Raw genomic sequence first — 18,870 nt, forward strand, 5'->3', positions numbered from 1 at the left:
GCAAGAACCTGGTGCCAAAGACATGGCTCAGGCAGAGAGGGAGATGAAGTTACACAAGCTAGATGTTGTTTGGGATTGGAAAAAACAAACAAGACAAGCTGCCCAAGCAAAGGGGAACAGCTGCCAGGCTTGTAACACAAAGGTGAAAAGCTGCTCTCTGCTGTTTGTTTACACTCCTTGGAAATGGAACTTGATCTGGAGGGACAAGGACACAGCTTTGAAGGGCAGACTCTAAGGACTTTGCCTCTGTGCAAGGCCAAGAGATGCTGGAATCTGATTCCTGGGTGGAGGCTCAACTCACAGGGAGTGTGAAGGATCAACCTTCTCCTACAGTGCTGCAAACCCCAACCCAGGCTGGCAGCAGCTCTCACCACTTCCTATGGCAACATCTCCACCCCAGTCCTACAGTGCAGGCTGGCAGAGGAGAGGGTCCAGCCCAGGGGATGCCCCCAGCCAGCCTCCCACCCTCACCAAACCCCCACACTGAGTTTAGGGCAACAACCCAACAAAGCCCACTCCAGGGAGCACATTCCACTCCCTCAGCACAGCACTGGCACCAACCTGCAGCCAGGCTGGGGCTTCACATCTCCAAACCCAAAATCTACCACCTCTCTGAACCAGGCTACACCCCAGAGGCAGACAGGGCTCTGCTTTTGGAAGCACACTGGAATGAACGAGTGGAAAAGGTCCCAGCCTGTGCCCAGCTGGCCTGATTTCCTGTCCTCTCATCTGCTGGGAGCAAACACACCATGTGGTGACATGCTCTCCCTCCATCTGAAAGGATTTGGGAGGTCTGGTTATAATCAGGAAGCAATCAGAGATGGGGTGAGCTCGTCCTGTGCTGAGCCAGTGCAGAGCAGCAGAGCCAGGCACTGTGCCCATGGCATCAGCAGCCAAGGGTGCCCAGGTGACATCTGAGGTCCCAGACTGACTTTGTAGTGCCAGAGCCAGCCAGTCACCTACAGACACAGGGATGTGTGCACTGATGACCTCTGAATGGAGCCAGCAGCCTGCAGAAGCCACCCCAGAGAGCAGATGTGGCACCATGGACTCACCCCTCCGTGTCCCCTCACCTGCCCCTTGCAGAGCTCTGTGCAAACAGCCTGACAAGCCATGGGAGCCCAGCCTGGGCCACCCCTCAGCTCCATTCCCTGCCAGCCTCTAGCCAAGGAAATTGCTTGGAGAGTTTGGCACTGCCCCCAAAACCAGACTGGGTATTTCAGTGTCTGATGCTGCTCATTAAGAACTGGGAAGGAGAGGCTCCCACTGGTGTGGAAAGGTGCAGCTCACCCTCTCCTGCAAGGGGGCATGGAACCACCCCTGGCTAAGCTGTCCAGAACCAAAGGAGTGGCCCCTAAACCCACCCTTTTGGCAAGACTCTCTTTCCCTTTACTTCTCCCAGGTCAGACTCATGGATCAAGGAGCTTGGTGGTTTTTACTTCTGCAGGGAATGCTGAGGCCCTCACACCTGCAGCCACATCCACCACCCACAGAAACAGATTTACAGTCTCTTACCAAACCCCCAAACCTCCTCTGTGAGCACAGCCCATGCCTTGTTGTGGATTCAGACAGCCAACCACGGGAATTTCATACCTTGCTTCCCTCCTAACCTCACCCAGCTGAGCTCAGCAAACCCACACGTTTTTACTGGTTCCTGTATCAGTGCACGATGCTGCACAGGAGGCTTTTCCAGCCCCTACGCGCATCAACCTCCCAAAATAACAGAAACAAGCCCGAAAATAACAACAACAACAACAACAACAACAAAGGAGGCAGGAGAAGCAAGCCTGCAGCTCCAAACTTATCCTGCACTGACAAAGATCCAAGAGAAACACGAGGAAGTGCTTGGAGAGCAGGCCTACCCTGCGGCCACGCGGGATCGCTCCGAGCTGCAGCCGGAGGAATGCGCTGGGCTCGGGGCCAGGCCCTGCCTGCACAGCCCTGCCAGGAGAGCCACGAGGGGGGCAAGGGGCACCAGGGGATGGGCCAGCCCAGAGGGGAGCCCAGGGAAGGGGCAGCAGCCCCTTACCCGCTGTTTGAAGTAGTCCCTCTCCTCCAGCGTTAGCGTGTCGGCTTTGGCGATCACCGGCACGATGTTGACCACTTTGCTCAGGCGCTTCATGAACTCGATGTCCAACGGCCGCAGCCTGGAAAACAGCAGGAAAAAAGGGATTTGAAAACAGCAGGAAAAAGGGGATTTGCACTTCTGGAAAACGGCAGGAAAAAGGGGATTTGCTGCTGCAATCCCCTGACAGGGAGAGGCATTCAAAGAGCAGACAGAGAGGGAATCGTTTCCTTTCAGATAGGACGAGTAAAGAGGGTTTGAAAGCACTTTAAACATTTCCTTTTCAAAGCTGCCGCTATCGGCTGTGAGCCCTCACAAAGCCCCTGAAGTGGCAGAGGGCTTTTATCTCTGCAGGGCCACAGAGGACTGCAGGAACTTGCCCACAGCTCCTGGTGTCCTTGGTGGGGCTGGGATGAGAGCAGGACACTGCAAATCAAATCCAAACCTGCTCCAGCTCTGTCCAAGCTGTCACCAACCATCCAGGGACAGCACAATGTGGAAATGGCCACAGGTGAGACCATCCCTGCTCACATTCCCCCTGTGTTGAGCACCAGTTGCTTGGGACAACTTACTGAGAGTATTTCTGCATGTCTCAATTAATATCTGCTTCATCATTTGCTCCCAGAGTATTTGGAAGCACCTGTTACACTGGTGGTACAAAAGCAATAAAATGTAAATCAATATTTTGCAAATTATTTCTGTTGTTCAAAGTGATATATCCAGATATATTTTTTTTATCCAGAAAACTTGATGCTGAAGTTTTATCATATGCCTGCACAGGATTTTGATGTAGGGGGCCTTTAAGTTCTCCATCAATGTCACACAACAATCTGTGATTCATATTGGTCTCTAGATTTCTTTCAAAGGGTCATACAGAAAGGTTGTAAGAAAGGGTTTACTTTAAGCAAACCCTAAAGTCTGTGGTTATGCACAAGCTGGAAGTGCCTCTCACATTCATCAGCTGGGATTAAAAAAAGCTCTGGACATTCTCCAGGGGCTCACAGAAGAGATGCTGCTTGTTCCAGAGGGCAAAAATGTCAGAAAATCTCTACAACAAAAGTCTCAGCAGAGGAAAGCTGCAGGGATTGCATAACCCCAGTGATCAGTGCCTTGGGAAATCCCTCCCTGCTGACAGCTCCACTTCCACATCAAGGCTGCAGACAGCAATGAGGGCACCTGGCCATCATCCCCTGCTGCTCCTCAGTCCTCCCTGAAGGTGTTGGAACTGCTGGGGGTCCCAGACCAGGAGAAAACCCTCCTTGGGACACCTCCAGGTACTGCAGGTCTCCCTTGGTGGCTCTGAAGGAGATGGGGACATGCAGCACAGTTGAGTAGGTGCTGCCTTGAAGAGGAAACCTGGAGGCCCCAGGGTCAAGGGTCACCTTTGAAATGAGCCCTCACTGAAGGGCCAAGAGAGCACCCACTGCCAAACCCCTCCATGGTCTCCCTGTGCCCCACAAAGGGCTCAGAGACCCCTGCAGAGCCAGGCACAGGAGTGCAGAGGGGAAGGGACCGATCCTGCCCCTCAGCAGCCACCAGGCAGTGTCCCCATCCCACAGGGACACCTCTGCCTGGCTCCATTCAGCCCCTGAGACCCACTCGGCTCCAGCTGACTGAAAACAGCAGCTCAGGGGTGCCCCAGAGCAGCCAGCAGTGGTGACCCAGCTGAACCCTGCCCTGGTCATCCCCTCTCCCAGGGATGGAGCCAGGTGGATCCTGTCCTCACACACCAACACACACAGCCCTGAGCACATCATTAGCACAGGGACAAACGAGGTCCTAACACAAACACAGGGTCACAGATCACCCTGGGCCCCAGGAAAGACAGATTTTGGCTATTAAAGGGAAAAAAGAATAGAAAAAAACCACAAGGAACCCCCCATGGACACATCTAAGCTGACTTGCTGCTGGCAAACATTGTTTGGAGCTCTGCATAATGTATTTCCCAGACCTCCAAGGAAGTAATGCAGCAATGCTCCTTTCCCAGCAGAATTCTTTCCCCTCCTCTCTCTTTGCTATTTTCCAAACAATTTTTCTCCTCTAAAAGCTTCTTCCCCACTGAGCCTGTGTTCCTGCCTCTTTCATCAGCTTTTCCTTTAAAGACCAGGATGCATACAGAGCATGAATCCACAATCAGGCAGACATTAGAGTTTCAGCAAAATCTACATGTTAAAAGCTCAGTTCCATCCCTCAGATCCCTCACACATCTGGAGGATGCTGAGGATGCCACAGTGCCTGCCCACACCCCTGCTGTGTCCAGCAGCATCCCCCAGGCACAGTGACCTTGTCCATCTGCACCCAGGCACCTCTGACAAAACTTTCTGCTCCCAAAACTCTGTTTTTAGGGTTTTCTGCAAGTTTCTAGATATCCTATCAACTCCTGCTAGGTAGGTAGCTCCCCCAAAACTTTAATTATGTAAAAGGAAGTGAAGCTTTTCACCAAGAACAATGCCTGCCTGCAGCTACACATCATATTCATGTGAAGACACCATGGATTAAGGTGGTGACAAGTGCTGTTTGCTCCAAGCACATCACAGAAGAAAATAGAAGGCTCAAAAAAACAAAAACCAAATCTATTTTCCTCCCCTTCTCCAAATGGTCTCTGATATTATTAACTTACAACGAACACATTTTGGGCTTTGCTGGGAGGGGTGGAGGAGCTCAAAGGGGAATGGGTGGGCTAGAGCAGGAGGTGCAGTGTTGGGGAAGATGAAACAGGAAAGCCTTATCAATATGATTGCCTGGCAAAAGATTTTGAGAACATAGAAGCTATAAGTGAGATTGAAATGAAAGCAAGCTTTGAGATACCTCAGTTACTGAAGAACTGGAAAACAATGGTGTGGCCAGCTGAAGGTAATCCCCTTTTGATGGAACAACACCCTCTGCTTGCAGACAGGCCCAAGGGTCAGAGCAGACCCTACAGCTTGGCAGAAGGGGCCCAAAGAGGAGTTTTTAGGGTTTAAAATGTAACCCAGTATGGTAATGTAGTGATTCTTATAGGCTGTATGTAAATGCTGTAGGATTTGTATGTTGTACTAGATTGGTTAGTGAGAATCAGAATATTCAACACAGAAGAAGATTTATTGTATTGTAATGGGAACCTCACTCTCTTGCCTTTTACTCTCTTACCCTTTTACTCTCTCAGTCTCTCACCCTCTCTCCCCCTCTCCTCTCTGGGGCCTGCTCTGAGCTGTGGCTGGCAGCTCCCAGCAGGGCCCTGCACCCAGGCCCTTTGCAATGAACCCCAAATTCCAGACCTGGATGCAGAGATCTCTCATCTCCGTCCATCCCCATCATCCCACCCGCTGATGCTCTGACAGTGCAGCATGGGCTCAAACCACTCCAGGTGCTGCTGGCTGTTCCTTCATCCCCTCCTGCTGTGGGCTTGGAGGAGGCTGTGAGCTGGGCACACCTTGCCAGGGCTGGGCACACACTGTGGTGCCAAGGACACACATTTTTATTTCTGCCACTGTGCACAGACAGGATCTAAGCACAGGCTCATTGCTGCTGCTTCCCCTGAAATGCTGTTACAGGAATCAAAATCCACAGTGAGCTGTGAAGTTATTTCCTTTTGGTTGTGCCCCAGACCAAACTAACAGCAGGAATTTGAGCTGTGTGTTAAGCAAACACCAGTGAGGACCCACAGCTGCCCAGCCACATCACCTGCTCCAGGGAGCTGCTGGGCACCTGAGAGGGGCAGCCAGAGGGGAAAGAGGGAGTGGGTGGCAGTTCCTGAGCCACCAGCCCTGGCAGGGGTGCTGATGGGGCCAGGCAGAGTTCCAGAGCCACTCCTGAGCTGAACTGAGCTTTGCAGGGGTCACAGCAGGGATATTTCTTGGCTGGCAGGGCCCAGCCTGCGCAGCTGCAGCTGGAAGTCCCAGCCAGCACCATGCTCAGCCTTCATGGGTACATGGGAGTGTTACAGGCTGTGTGTGAACTGCATGGGCTGCAAAGCCTCTCCTGAACTCCCTTGTGAGCTCCCTCATGCAGCAGAAACTTCTCTGCTGATTAACCCTGGAGCTGCATGGATGGGAGGGCCAGACTGAAACTGAGCCAAGCAATCCTCTGCTCCTGCCTCCATATCTCTGCACCAACTTTGTTGGTTTTTTTTATCTCTCACTCCTTTTTATCTAGCAAAAAACAAGCTCTCACCCAGTGCCTTGGCAGGCTTCACCCAGCTGCACAGGGAGTTCTGTGCCATTCCCAGCCATGCCAAGGACCTCAATATCCTGCTGCAAGGGACCATGGACCTGCTGCCTCAGCCAGGGCACAAACCTGCACCCAGCTGTGTGTGACAACCCCAGGACAAGGCTCCCCCACAGGATCCTCTGCTACAGCACTGGCACAGCAGCTCCACCCTGCAGGAGAGGAGGCCACATCATCCTTTGCTGGGGAAAGCCTGTCCACGATGATGAAAAACATAATTTGGACTTCACAAGAGCAGAGAGGAACCCTAATTCCCGCTCAAGCTCTCAGAGAAGCAAAACTTCCCATCCCAGTGGGGTTTGTCCCTCAGGTGGCAGGAGGGGATGGGTGTGACAGTGGGGACAGCCCCAGCCAGGCTCTCAGCCTGCAGGGAAAGAGGATCAGCACAGGGCTCAGCAACAACAGCCCCCAACTGCTGGGCTCACTCAGATATTGGAAACACATGTTCACTGGAGAGAAGGAAAAAAAGCAGCTGAAAATCCACACAATTGCTGTTGGCCGGCGGGTGAGGGAAACCAGAGCGTGGCTGGAGAGGCTCCACCAGGGGACACAGAGTGGGGCTCCACATCCCTGCCTGCACTGCCAGGCACCCAGCACACGCCCCCCTCTGAGCATCAGAACTGCTCTTTAAGAGTTAAACAGCCAGAGGGGTGAGGAAAAGCTGGAGCACAGCTAAAGCTGCAAGTCAGACCTGCCGAGGCAGGGGCCGCAGATCTGGGCTGAGATTAGTGGGACCAACATGTTAGACTGGCCTAAAAATGCCATTTCCCTTTGAAAGCTTCTCTGTTTTACTGTATTCAACCATAAATGTTTCATCAGCCCCTCTGCTCCTGATCAGTTACACAAGAGGGGCATTTCTGGCCCATGCAGGCATTTTATTCCAGTGAAGGATGCATTTTTGGTCTACCCACTGACAGAAGCAAAACAAAGTCTTTTCTATTGGAATAAATCTCCACATGGGGAAGTGGAAAAGGCTGACATTAATGCAGTGCTGGAGGCTTAAGTTTACTTTTGAAAACAGACCCAAAAACATCCCCAATGCAGACAGAGCCAGAAGTCGAAGGAATTGACACAAATCAAAAGGAAACTTAGGTCTCGTTTTCTGTTGTGATACTTTAAGTCACATTTTTCAAGACATTTTAAGTGCCCCAGATTTTCAGGGTGGGCTGTGTGCTAGGAGGGGGAAAAAAAAGAAAATAGAAAAGGAAAAAAAAGATCTGGGCCTTTTGATGCTGTCACTTGAGAAGTGCCAGAGCCAGGAGAACTCTGGGCTGAATAAACAGCATCCCTCTCGCAGACTAGTCAAACAACCTAGAAAATACTCTTATGGGGTGAGGGTGTTCACTGCCTTGGAAGCACATGGAAAACTTTACAAAGAAAAAAAAATGAATGTTCTGCTTGCAAAAGTAGCCTCTCCATCCAATTTGAGACCTGGGTCCATCCTTGGTTGAGCAAGCCAAGTGACCAGAGCAAAGGCAGCAGCTCCCAGGAGCTCAGAGAGGATTTCATGGCCCTTCAGAAGAGGAAACACCTCATTTCTCAGGGATACAGCAGCTCTGCTGTGTTATTGCAAGGCCTCCTGAGGATGGCTTCAAGCTGTCCTGGAGCTCCTCAAGCCCCAAAACCCATGGGAGGACCCTGGGCAGAAGTGCCCTGAGGGCTGAGGGGAGCAGGGACAGCAGGGTACGTACGAGTGGCCCGTGGCTGGGATGAAATAAATACAGCAGTGCACCCTCGTGTCAGGGATCTGCTTCTTCCTGTTGATGTTGATCTCCTCCTGCAGGTACTTCTCATACTGGTCATTGATGAACTTCATGATGGGTTGCCAGCTGCAGAGAGAGGGCAACACAGGGTGGTGTGAGGGACCTGGACCACTCTGGGATGTTCAGCACCTCCTAAATCACAAACCTCAGGTGTTCACTGCTTAGCAGCTCCACACACTGCTGCAGGAGGGGATTCACTGGCTGCTTTAGACAAGCAAGTGCCTAAAAATTGCTCCCTTCTCTCCTCCTAGACCTGGCTGTGGAGCAGCACAGCCCTGGCTCCTTGCAGGGGGCCACAGCACAGGAGCAAGAGCAGAATCAAAACCCACAAGCCCAGCCCAGCTGGTGGTGGGGACAAGGTCAGAGCCAGACACTGTGCCAGGGATGCCAGGCAGAGTTCAGCCTCCAGAGCCACATGAGCAGGGTCTGGGGACTGGCCCTGCTGGCACACAGCTGCTCCCAGCCACAAACAAAGGTTGTCTCATGCCTGGAACAGCAGGATGTTTGTGGCTCTCACGGGGAGCATGGCACTGCTCTGCCATCACAACAACCTCCCTCCTGCTGCCCACGGAGCAGGGGGGCACAGCACCAGGCTCCAGCCCTGGGCACGGGCTCAGGGGGTGCTGGGGGTCCCCTGGCCTCCCCCTGACCCAGGGCAGAGGGGCAGCTCACCAGTTCTCGTTGTTGATGTGGTCCCCAAAGCCCGGCGTGTCGATGACCGTCAGCTTCATGCGCACTCCCTTCTCCTCAATCTCTGCAAGAGAGCCAAGCTGCTGTGTGAGGGCAGTGCTGATGGGTGCTCTGGCCAAACCCACCCTCCCAAAATCAGTGCAGGGCTGGAGCTTGGTCCCAGGGGAGAAATGCACCTTCAAAGCTCCTCAGAGGCACAAATCAGCCATCCAAAGGGATCCAGCCCCATATCCACCCTGAATGCCACTCCCACAGCCCCTTCCAACACAATTAACTCAGTGCTGATGAATAAATAAAAACCAGATGTTTTCTCAGCCCTGCAAGCATCTATGGATGGCAAAACCCCATTTGGAAAGATAAGAGTGGAGGTTTATGGAGGTTCAAAACTCTGTGAATCCCCAGAGACACAAAGCAGAGCAGGACCTAAAGCCAAAGCAGCAGGTGGGACCTGCAGGGCCTCACCATGAGTGATGGATTTGATTTCAATGGTCTTGGGGATCCTCTCCTCAGCAGTTGGCTGTACAGATTTCCGGCTGATCTTGGATTTGAAGAGAGTGTTGATTAACGTGGATTTCCCCAAGCCACTCTGACCTGGAAGAGAGCAGGATAACCCAGAGTCAGCACTCCCTGCTCTGGCAGGGGCCAGGGGATGGGGCTGCTGACAGACCCAGCCTGCACCAGATGGGATGGAGGGAAGGAGGGAGGGATGAGGAGCAGCTGCTCCCCTGCAGCTCCCCCAGGCCAAGGAGCTCCAGGCCAGCCCAGCCAGGAGGATGCTGCAGGTAGCAAAGCCCCTCCCTGGCTCCAAAGCAGCAAACCAAGAGCTGGTTCCCTGCATCCAGGCAAAACCCCAGCAACCCCAAGGACAGGCAGACAGTGCTGGGGATGTTTGAAGGGCTGTGGTGATGCTGAGCAGGGCATGGGGACCAGAGAACCCCAGGAAAACCATCCCAAGTGTGCCTTCACTCTCCTGCAGTCTGCTCTGCCCAGTTCCACGGGAAGGCTGTGGAGCAGCTTGGCAAGCCTTTATCTGGACAGGACTAGAAACAGCAACAATCCTGCAAACCTCAGGCCTGCTGCATCTGCTGATGCTTCCCTGACAGACTGTGCTGCAATCACCCAGCTGGCTGCATGGACACAGGTCCATGCCAGGATCTTCTCTGAATCCCACAAACAACAGCCCAAGAAGCACATGAGATTCCACAACTTTAGAAAAACAGCTTTTAGAAAAGCATTTTCATGCTTTATATCCCAGAGCTGATGCTGACCTGTGAGGAAAGGACAGCAGCAGCTCCTGACTCTCCAGGAACAGCTGTCCCATGAGCTTGGAGAACAATTTTTCCAGAGTGCAGGAAACAGAATTAACTCTTCAAAACCCATGAAAATTAACTCCTCAAATCCCAGGGCCCCCTGCAAACACTGCAGAGATCTTGCACACACCATGGGGACCCAGTGGCCCCATTCTGCCAAGATGTTACAGCCAACTATCCTGGCATTGTCACCAGCATGTCCCTTGTCCCACAGAGTGTCCCTGAGCAGAGTCAGCAAGGGTTTCATCCACATCCTTCAGAGTCTTGGACCATCCAGGCTGCCAAAGTCAATGGTAGGACCAATCAGCATCACCTCCTGGCATCACCTCACACTCTGATCAAACAGCAATTTTACAGCTGAGTTTGCAGCATCACCAATGGCTGCAATCCAGCACAGGAAAACTCCCTTTGACTGTCACTGTCACTGCTGGGCAGTAAGAAACACATGGCCCAGGCTGGGGGAAGTGCTCCCAGTCCTCTGCTGCCTAAAAACACAGGGCAAAGCACTAACAGGCCTGGAGCTGGGCATGCAGAGCCAAAACAGAGCTCTCACTGCACCACTGCTCACCACTGAATGGGAGAGGGGAAGAGCGGAAGTGACACACTGGGGACAGGTGAAATCAGGGTGACACACTGGGGACAGGTGAAATCAGGGTGACACACTGCCAGAGTGGGTCTCTTTGTGTCTGTCCAAGCTGCTGCAGCTGCACTGCTGGAAAGGGACCAGAGGTGAGAGCCACCAGCAACCAGGATGTGCTGCCCCATTGGCACCACAGCCACAGGGTGACCTCACTGAGCCACAGTGGGGACCCTAAGGCTGTGACACAGAGAGCTGAGCACAGGGCAGAGCTCCCTTCCATCAGCCCTGGTGTGCAGCCCACTGCCTTTCCCACAACTGGAATCCAGTGGGAAAATCACAGCTGAGCCTGGCCACCTCTGCTCTCCTTCCAGCTGCTTTGCACAGAAAACTGAATGCAAAATTTGTGCTTTGGGATTGGGATTTTTAAAAGTTCAGACATTCCTCTTTATCTCTGCAACTTCAGAGGACAAGGGACTAAGCTGACCATGGCCTGCAGCCCCCTCTCAGCTCTGGCTGGGATTGTGAAACCCTTTTGAATGGGGACCTTGCTACAGTGGGGTTTTCACAAAGCCCCATCACAGGGACACAGTGAGGAGTGACCACACATGGCAGTGATGCTCAGTCCCCAGCTCCCTCCTGTAAAACAGAGATTGGATCAATTCCAGCTCAAGGACTCACAGTTTAGGCTGGATGGGTGTGATGGAGCTAAATCCATCCCTAGGGAGGCACAGCAGGATGAGGGCTGGCTGCTGCCCCTGCCCCGAGGTGCTGCTCCTCCTGCATCTTCTGGGAGGGCCAGAGCTCCACTTGTTTATGCTGCCCTGAATTCCCAGCCTGTAAACAGCCAGCCCAGCTCCTGCCAAGGGCAGAACAATGTTTTCCAGGCACGCTGCAGCACAGGCCTCCATACCACACACAGTGCTGCCAAGGCTGAGCTGCTCCTGAACATCCCTCCCCATCTGCACAGCACACTGCTGAGGCAGCACAGCCTGCTCCTGGAGGGATGGGAGCCTCCTCCAGCAGGGAAATGGGAGCTCAGCACAGGTAATCTCTCTTTCAGGCTCCCAGGACCAGTGCAGTGATTCCTCTGTTTGCAGCAAAGAACTGGATTTCTTAAAACACCTCCCAAGAACTGGTTCTGGTTTTTTGGAAGCTTTCTCCACGGCCTCAGGTCAAATGTAGTGCTCTTTTGAGGGTCTGTGCCTTTTAACACAGAAAGTCTAAAATTCCCAGCATGCAGGGTTCTAACAGTCGTGCACTGACCAGCCTTGCTGTGATCACCCAGCCCAGTGAACCTTCCCTGCAGAGGGAATGAAAGTATCACAAGGGAAAGGCTGAGCACCCACAGAGCTTGCTGGAAAGCTCCAGCACACTGAAATCTTTAACAGAATTAGCAAAAACTCTGGATCAGACCCCTCCACAACCCCAGGCAGACCTCCAGGATGTCCATCACACCTGCAGCCTACACACTCCTCCCAGGAGGATAAGGAATGGTGAGGCCCCATCACCACACCATGGTCACTGCCTGGAATTTACTCCCCTCATCCCCTTGCAGCTCCCCTGGCAGACACAGGCAGGGAGAGCTGCCACCTGACCAGCCCAGCCCCAGGGAGCACAAGCTCACACAAGGGCTCCACAGCACCAGGTCAGATATTAAAAGCTGGAAAAGAGCAGAAAAGCCTCATTTCTTTTCCCTTTTCCCCTTGGCTGGTGTCCCACAGTGCCTGCCCAGCTCTCCAGCATTTTCCAGGTCAGTGGCTGTGCCATCCCTGGTTCTGGGGGCTTGGGAGCTGCAGGAGCACAGACCCTGAAGCTGCAGCCGGAGCAGCAGTGGTGCAGCCAGTGTCATTAGCCCAGGAGAGCTAACGAGCAGGAGCTTGTGGGCAGCAGGATTTGGGCACACAGCCCTCCAGCCCTCCCTCCTTGCATGTGGACACTCCCTGGGATACCCTGCAGGTCCCCAAAGAAGCCAATGACAGAGCTATGCAAACCCCTCCTGCTGCTCTTTATTTCCATCAGTAAATCACTGCTTTTGGCATTTCTTCCCTGGTACTTGTAGCAGGGCTGCCTGAATACAAAAAAAAAAAAGATCCCAAACAGGAATTTTACCCAAATTGCTGGAGGTACCAGCAGGGATGAGGGTTCTGGAATAGCAGCAGCAGTGCAGCTCCTTGAGCCCTTAAATGTGCCTCTGACAGCTCAAACCAGGGCAGGACTTCCAGGAGAGGTGTCCAGGGAGCTCTTGTGAGCCCTGACGAGGCTCCCTCCTCTGAAAGACCCTCGAGGTGCTTTCCTCTGGGATGTGCTATGGACAATGCACCCCAAGATGCAGGACGATGAGGACCACATCACACAGACAGCTTTAACCCCAGCTGCCCCCAGGCTGGCTCCTTGAGAGCAGGGTTTGCTGACTGCCAAGGCAGAGTGCCCAGCGCTGCTCCTGAGGAGGCTCCAAAGGGGACAAGCATTGTGGTGGCACAATGACAACACAGGGGGAACAACTCACCCACGACCATGATGTTGAACTCGAAGCCCTGTTTCATGGCTTTCCTCCTCAGCTGCTCCAGGATGGCGTCGATGCCCACGTAGCCGAAGTCGGCAGCCGGCTTGTCCGGCCGCGCCGGCGCCGCCTGCTTGGGGCCGGCATCGCGCGCAGCGTCCGTCATGGTGGGAGCGGGGCTGGGAACGGCCTCTGCACCTGGGGGGACACACAGCCTGCTCACACATGCTGCTCCTGCTGCCTCAGCTTCGAGATTTTATAGCTTTTATGTTTTTCAGATTCTCTGTTGATTTAGTGTGTGGGTCTGGGCTTCATATGAGGTGATGGTGAGCTCTGTGCACAGAGCAGAGAGACAAAACAATTCCTGCTCCAACTGGGGGACCAAGGACAAATGATCCAAATCTCAGGCCCAAGGGCACAAACAACATGGGCTGAAGAGAGAAAACCAAGAAGGATGGGACTTCACCAGCTAAAGCTGTAATTGGACAATTAACTCCAATATGCAAATGGACCAGAACGTATAACCCCAATCCTAACCCTAACCCCATGGCCAGTCATCTGTCGTAGACATCTTTCATGAAAATTCTTTCCTTAGGATTTTTCCTCCTGAGAAGCTGGAGGCCTCAGGAACAAAATGTAAACAATGATTATCTGCTGCTGTGGAATGCAACAGGTGCATCTGTGATTGGTCCATGTTGGATGTTTCTAATTAATGGCCAATCACGGCCCAGCTGGCTCAGACACAGAGCCCGAGCCACCAACCTTTGTTATCATTCTTTGCTATTCTATTCTTAGCTAGCCTTCTGATGAAATCCTTTCTTCTGTTCTTTTACTATAGTTTCAATGTAATATAGATCACAAAATAATAAATCAAGCCTTCTGAAACATGGAGTCAGATCCTCATCTCTTCCCTGATCCAAGAACCCCTGTGAACATGGTCACAGTCGTTCATTTTGGGTTCATCCAGGGTGCAGCCCTGGCTGGGTCTTGTACTGGCCAAGGTGGATCCATTAAAACCTTCCAATAAATCCCTACTTTATTCTTTAGCTCTGTCTAGCCTCTGTCCTAGGCCAGCCTTCACAAGGAATCACAGGAGCTGCATCCAAAGCAGGAGTAAAGCATGTGCAGAGACTCACGGTACCAGCAGGCTGGGTGTGAGGAGGAGTGTGGGGTTTTCCTCCACAATAATTACATTAAATTTGGGAATTTCTTTCTCTGTTTACTGTTTTCACTTGATCCCTGCCCACTCCACCAAAGCTGACACAGCAAAGGGATGCTGCTGTGGGGGTGTGAGCAGGACCCAGCACCCAGAAAGTCCTCAGCCCATGTCTGAGAGTGACAAATGCTTTTGACCCTGTGCCCAGGCAATGCTGTTAAAGTCTGGCAGACCTACATATCCCACTCCTCCACAGCACTGGAACCACAGCACTGCTGGTGTGACCAGCTCAGCCACGTTCTGGGGGGGAGCTGGCTGGCTCTGCAGACACAGGCAGACCTTGGCATCCACTGCCACGTGCCCTCCTCGAGCTGCAGCTGACGCAGATCAGAGCCTGCCGGCCCTGGCTTGTGGAAAACCCAACACATTTGCATCAAGACAAGCTGTGCCAGACAACACCCACACAGCCACGGAGCTCCTGTGCTCTCGCTCTCATTCTGTCCATATCTGCTCAGAAAGCCAGAGCCTTCAGCTTCCCTCTGAGACAGGCTGCCTGTCTCCCCTGCAAGATGCTCCAGCCTAACAAAGTCCTTCAGGAGAAGCAAATTTAACACTACTGCCTCAGCCAACAGCTTTTTAAGAAAAAAATAGGGAATTATCTATTCCTTGGCAGGAGCACTGGCTGCTGGGAAGGACAAAGCGCCCCAAGTGCCCCGGGGTGATGTGGCCTTGTCCCCTGCCAGCCCCAGCTGCTCTGCATCACTCACAGCAAACATCCCAAAGGCAGAGTGAGCACAAGATCAGCCCAGTCCCCTGCAAGCTCCTGGAGGCATCAGCCCCATGCAGGCACAGAGATGGAGGTTTTTAGGAAAACACACTTCTAAGAGCCCTCCCCATCCCAGGCTGCTGCTGCTCACTGCCTGGGTCCTGCAGCCACCAGCCTAATTATGTTGTTGCTCAATGTTTTGCAATGATTATTTATTATTCTTTAATCATTTATTATTATGAATGAAAACATTATTATTTGCAAAGTCCTCACCCCTCCAGACAGCAATACAGTTCTCAGCTCATCTCACACCATGTGTTCCTGGCCTTTGATGATGTGCTGCCTGCTTTTCTCTCCCTCCCTCTTTGCCCCAAAGGGGCTCCTCCAAACACAAGCCCATCATCCCTTTTCCTCTGGCCATCTCAGACTGGGCCCTGCTGGGGTCTGTGAGGTGGAACCACACTCTTCCTGCAAGCACAGCACACTTCCACATGCTTAATATAGGCCAAGCAGAAAAAAAAAAGAAAGAAAAAACAAACCTAGAAATAATCCCAAAGACTGTTGGGTCACTTTGAACACTTTTTTCCAACCCTCAGTCCCAGCTGTGCATTACTCACAGAGCTTCTAGAGAGCAAAAATGCTGTCCCTGAGAGGCATGGGAGCATCCCAATCCCCCTGGGAATCCTGCACAGCTGGAACTGCAGTGCCATGGGAGCAGGAACATTGCACAGCTGGAACTGCACTGCCATGGGAGCAGGAACATTGCACAGCTGGAATTGCACTGCCATGGGAGCAGGAACCCTGCACAGCTGGAACTGCACTGCCATGGGAGCAGGAACCCTGCACAGCTGGAGCTGCACTGCCATGGGAGCAGGAACCCTGCACAGCTGGAATTGCACTGCCATGGGAGCAGGAACCCTGCACAGCTGGAGCTGCACTGCCATGGGAGCAGGAACCCTGCACAGCTGGAGCTGAACTGCCATGGGAGCAGGAACATTGCACAGCTGGAACTGCACTGCCATGGGAGCAGAACCCTGCACAGCTGGAACTGCACTGCCATGGGAGCAGGAACATTGCACAGCTGGAGCTGCACTGCCTCACTGCCCCTCACAAAGTCACCCAGGCCAGTGTGCCCAAGGCCTCACCACAAATCCCAAATTAGCCCCATCCCAAAATGGCAAGGCCAAAAGTAGCAAAAAAAAAAAAAAATCCCTGCAAAACATTAAAAATAACCCCAACAAAATGACAAGTTAATCATGTGGAAAATATGCTGCCACCAGCAGCAACACTGGGTTATGCAATGGGTTTAACTCCTCCAGGCACCACTTGTGTGCACGGGACAGCCCCAAGGATGGGACAGCAAACTGGGACACTGGGCAGGTAAGGTGCAGAGAAATTGAGAAATTAAATAGAGCAGAAAGCCAGCCTCCACTTGATAAAAGCCAGGAGCATCTCCAGCACCTCAAGGAGCTGTTGGCAGCATGCAGAGGGGCTGACCTGTCCCTGGCAGGGGATGTGCAGGAAAACTGTCCCCAGCACAGGGAGCAGACACTCCTCACCAAACTGCCCTCAGGGGGAGGAGAAGGGCTCAGGGCTCACCAGGCTCCAGCCACACCAAAGGCACAGGAAAAGCAGCACCCCTGGCAGGACAGCCCATGTGCTCCAGCTGGTCTGTGGGGAACTGTGATTTAAAGCACCTGGGTCCTGACTGGGATAAAATACAATAAAATCAGTACATTGCAGCTAGGAGTGTCTGCAGGACAGCAGGGATGCAAAGCCACCAATGGCCCAGCAGCACCAGCAAACTCCCAAGGGAAATGCCACAACTCAAATGTGCAATTTTTTCTTTTTTTCAGCTTCCCAGAACCGAGATGGTCTTTTCTTAGCAAGAACTCAGCTCCAAGGGGTTGTGCCAGCAGAAGGAGGGTGCAGCCACAGCACTGGACCAGTCAGTGGCACACAGGGATCAGTCAACGGCACACAGGGATGCTGTGCTGGGTGGCAGGGAGCACTCCCAGCAGACACTTGTCTAAAAAATAAAGGTCTTAAAAATAAATTGCAGCAGAGCAGTGGATGCCTGGGATGCATCGTGGGCACATCCTGGATTTGTGTGAGCTGCTGTGCTCTGAGGGGAGGATGTCAAACCTGTGGTGCTGTCAGAGCCAGTGTCACCAAACTGACCCTTCTGGAGCGCTGCAAGGAAGGATGGGTTAACAGACACCCCATTATTGCCTGGAGTCCCTGGCAAGAGCAGGACCTGACCTCACATGATTCTCCACTGTCACCTTAACCCAACTGCTGTCCCTCACACTAGGGGCCATCACTTCTCTGGCGGGGCAGAGAGCTCAGAGCCTGCAGCTCTCTCCCATTAAAGTGTTCCTGCACAAACATCAAGCACATGGCAACAAGTGCTTGTGCCCTATTTAGACCTTCCCTGCCAGGGAAACCCTGTCCAGGTGGGCACAGGAGGTGTGGAGATGGCCAGGGCAGCGCTGCACCAAGCAGGGACAGAGCCAGAGCTCCAGCTCGGGCACGGCTGACTCAGGACAGCTGCTCCAAAGTTGATTTTGCCAAAGGCTCGGGGCTGTTGCTCTGTAATTGATGCATGTCAGACACGAGCCAAAGGCAACATCTGTGAAGCAGCAGATGAAAGCCACCCCGCGGGGAGGGAAGCCCCTGGGAGCCCCCCAGGGACCCTCCTGCCCCTCCAGCCAGCTGGATGCTGTGTGCTGTGGGATGGGCTTGGCCAGGGGCTGCTGGAGCTGCTGTGCTGGTGCCACGAGGCTGCCACAGCCCAGGACACTGCAGGCAGGGCAGGCAAGGACAGCCATGGGCTCCCCCAAAACCCCAGAGCCAGGGGCTGCTAATCCTCCCTGAGGGTCTGGGACTGGGATGTGCAGGAGACTGGGCTGCACTGCAGACACACAAGGGTTAAAGCACCCTCAAAGAGGCTGAGCTGGGAATGCCTCACCCACCCCAGGTCCTGGCTGAACCCAGCAGCTCCATGCTGTGCTGGTGACCTGGGAGAGCAGAGCTGGTCACAGACCTGGTGCTCAGTGGCTGCACAGAGGAACCAGAGAGAGGCCAGGAGGCTGCACTTCTGCCATGGCCTCCCATCAACACATCCAAACCACCTCACACTCTGGGGATGCACACACAATCAATGGCTAAATGGCAACGTGTGTGTGGGGAGTAAATCCAGGACACACCCTTTGGATGCTGGAACACCAAGCACTGGCCACCTTTCAATGATGCTGCAACCAGTTCTACACAGCTACAGGCACCCAGAAGAGCAGGATACTGTGGATAACTTCCCTTCCCTCCACCCAACAGATGATGCAAACACCATGGGCTTCCAGACTTGTGGGATGGGTTCGTGCAAACACAGAGAGCAGTGAACAGTGGTGTAACAAGGTGTGAAAGCACAGCCTACCAAGCTGAGTATCCACAGTGTTTTCCAGGAGAAGTGTGAATCACCTTAATCTTTCTTGGAGAATCGTGCCAGTAGGGTGTCACAGAGACATCTGTAGCTCCAAAGAGAGAATCTCCAGCTCCTGGTTAAGAACAGCTGGCTGTGGGGACTGCAGCACGTGCGGCCTCCAGGGCCTCTCCCCCTGGCACACTGAGCCAGTGACCACAGGCTGTGCAAACGGATCCAGCCTGCGGAGGAGGTGGCAGAGACACAGCTCTCCCTTCCTGGGGCATGGAGGAGTCTCAGCAAAGCCAGGACTGGATGTAATCCCAGCATGGCCCAGGCACTGCTGGTGTTTTTCAGCTGCCACAGGATCCCCTGGTGCTGAAGGTCCCTACTGGATGTGTGGGTGCCAGGGAATG

At 53.3% G+C, this 18,870-nt stretch overlaps 1 protein-coding gene across 3 annotated transcripts in view; it reads right to left on the minus strand.

Annotated features, from left to right (window-relative positions):
• The window catches only part of SEPTIN9 (septin 9), a 334,469-nt gene that overhangs the window by 229,044 nt on the left and 86,555 nt on the right, over window positions 1-18,870 (minus strand). For all 3 annotated transcript variants that reach the window (XM_054278869.1, XM_054278868.1, XM_054278867.1), the window contains exons 3-7: window positions 13,121-13,312; window positions 9,187-9,315; window positions 8,707-8,788; window positions 7,963-8,100; window positions 2,030-2,147 (exon numbers count right to left, since the gene is read on the minus strand). In XM_054278869.1, the coding sequence (XP_054134844.1) occupies window positions 2,030-2,147; window positions 7,963-8,100; window positions 8,707-8,788; window positions 9,187-9,315; window positions 13,121-13,312 (659 nt within the window). The remainder of the gene's footprint in view (window positions 1-2,029; window positions 2,148-7,962; window positions 8,101-8,706; window positions 8,789-9,186; window positions 9,316-13,120; window positions 13,313-18,870) is intronic.

Source organism: Melozone crissalis, unplaced genomic scaffold (assembly GCF_028551555.1).
Source record: "Melozone crissalis strain CALT ecotype California unplaced genomic scaffold, PUWL_Pcris_2 ptg000026l_1, whole genome shotgun sequence".
Taxonomy (NCBI): Eukaryota; Metazoa; Chordata; class Aves; order Passeriformes; family Passerellidae; genus Melozone; species Melozone crissalis.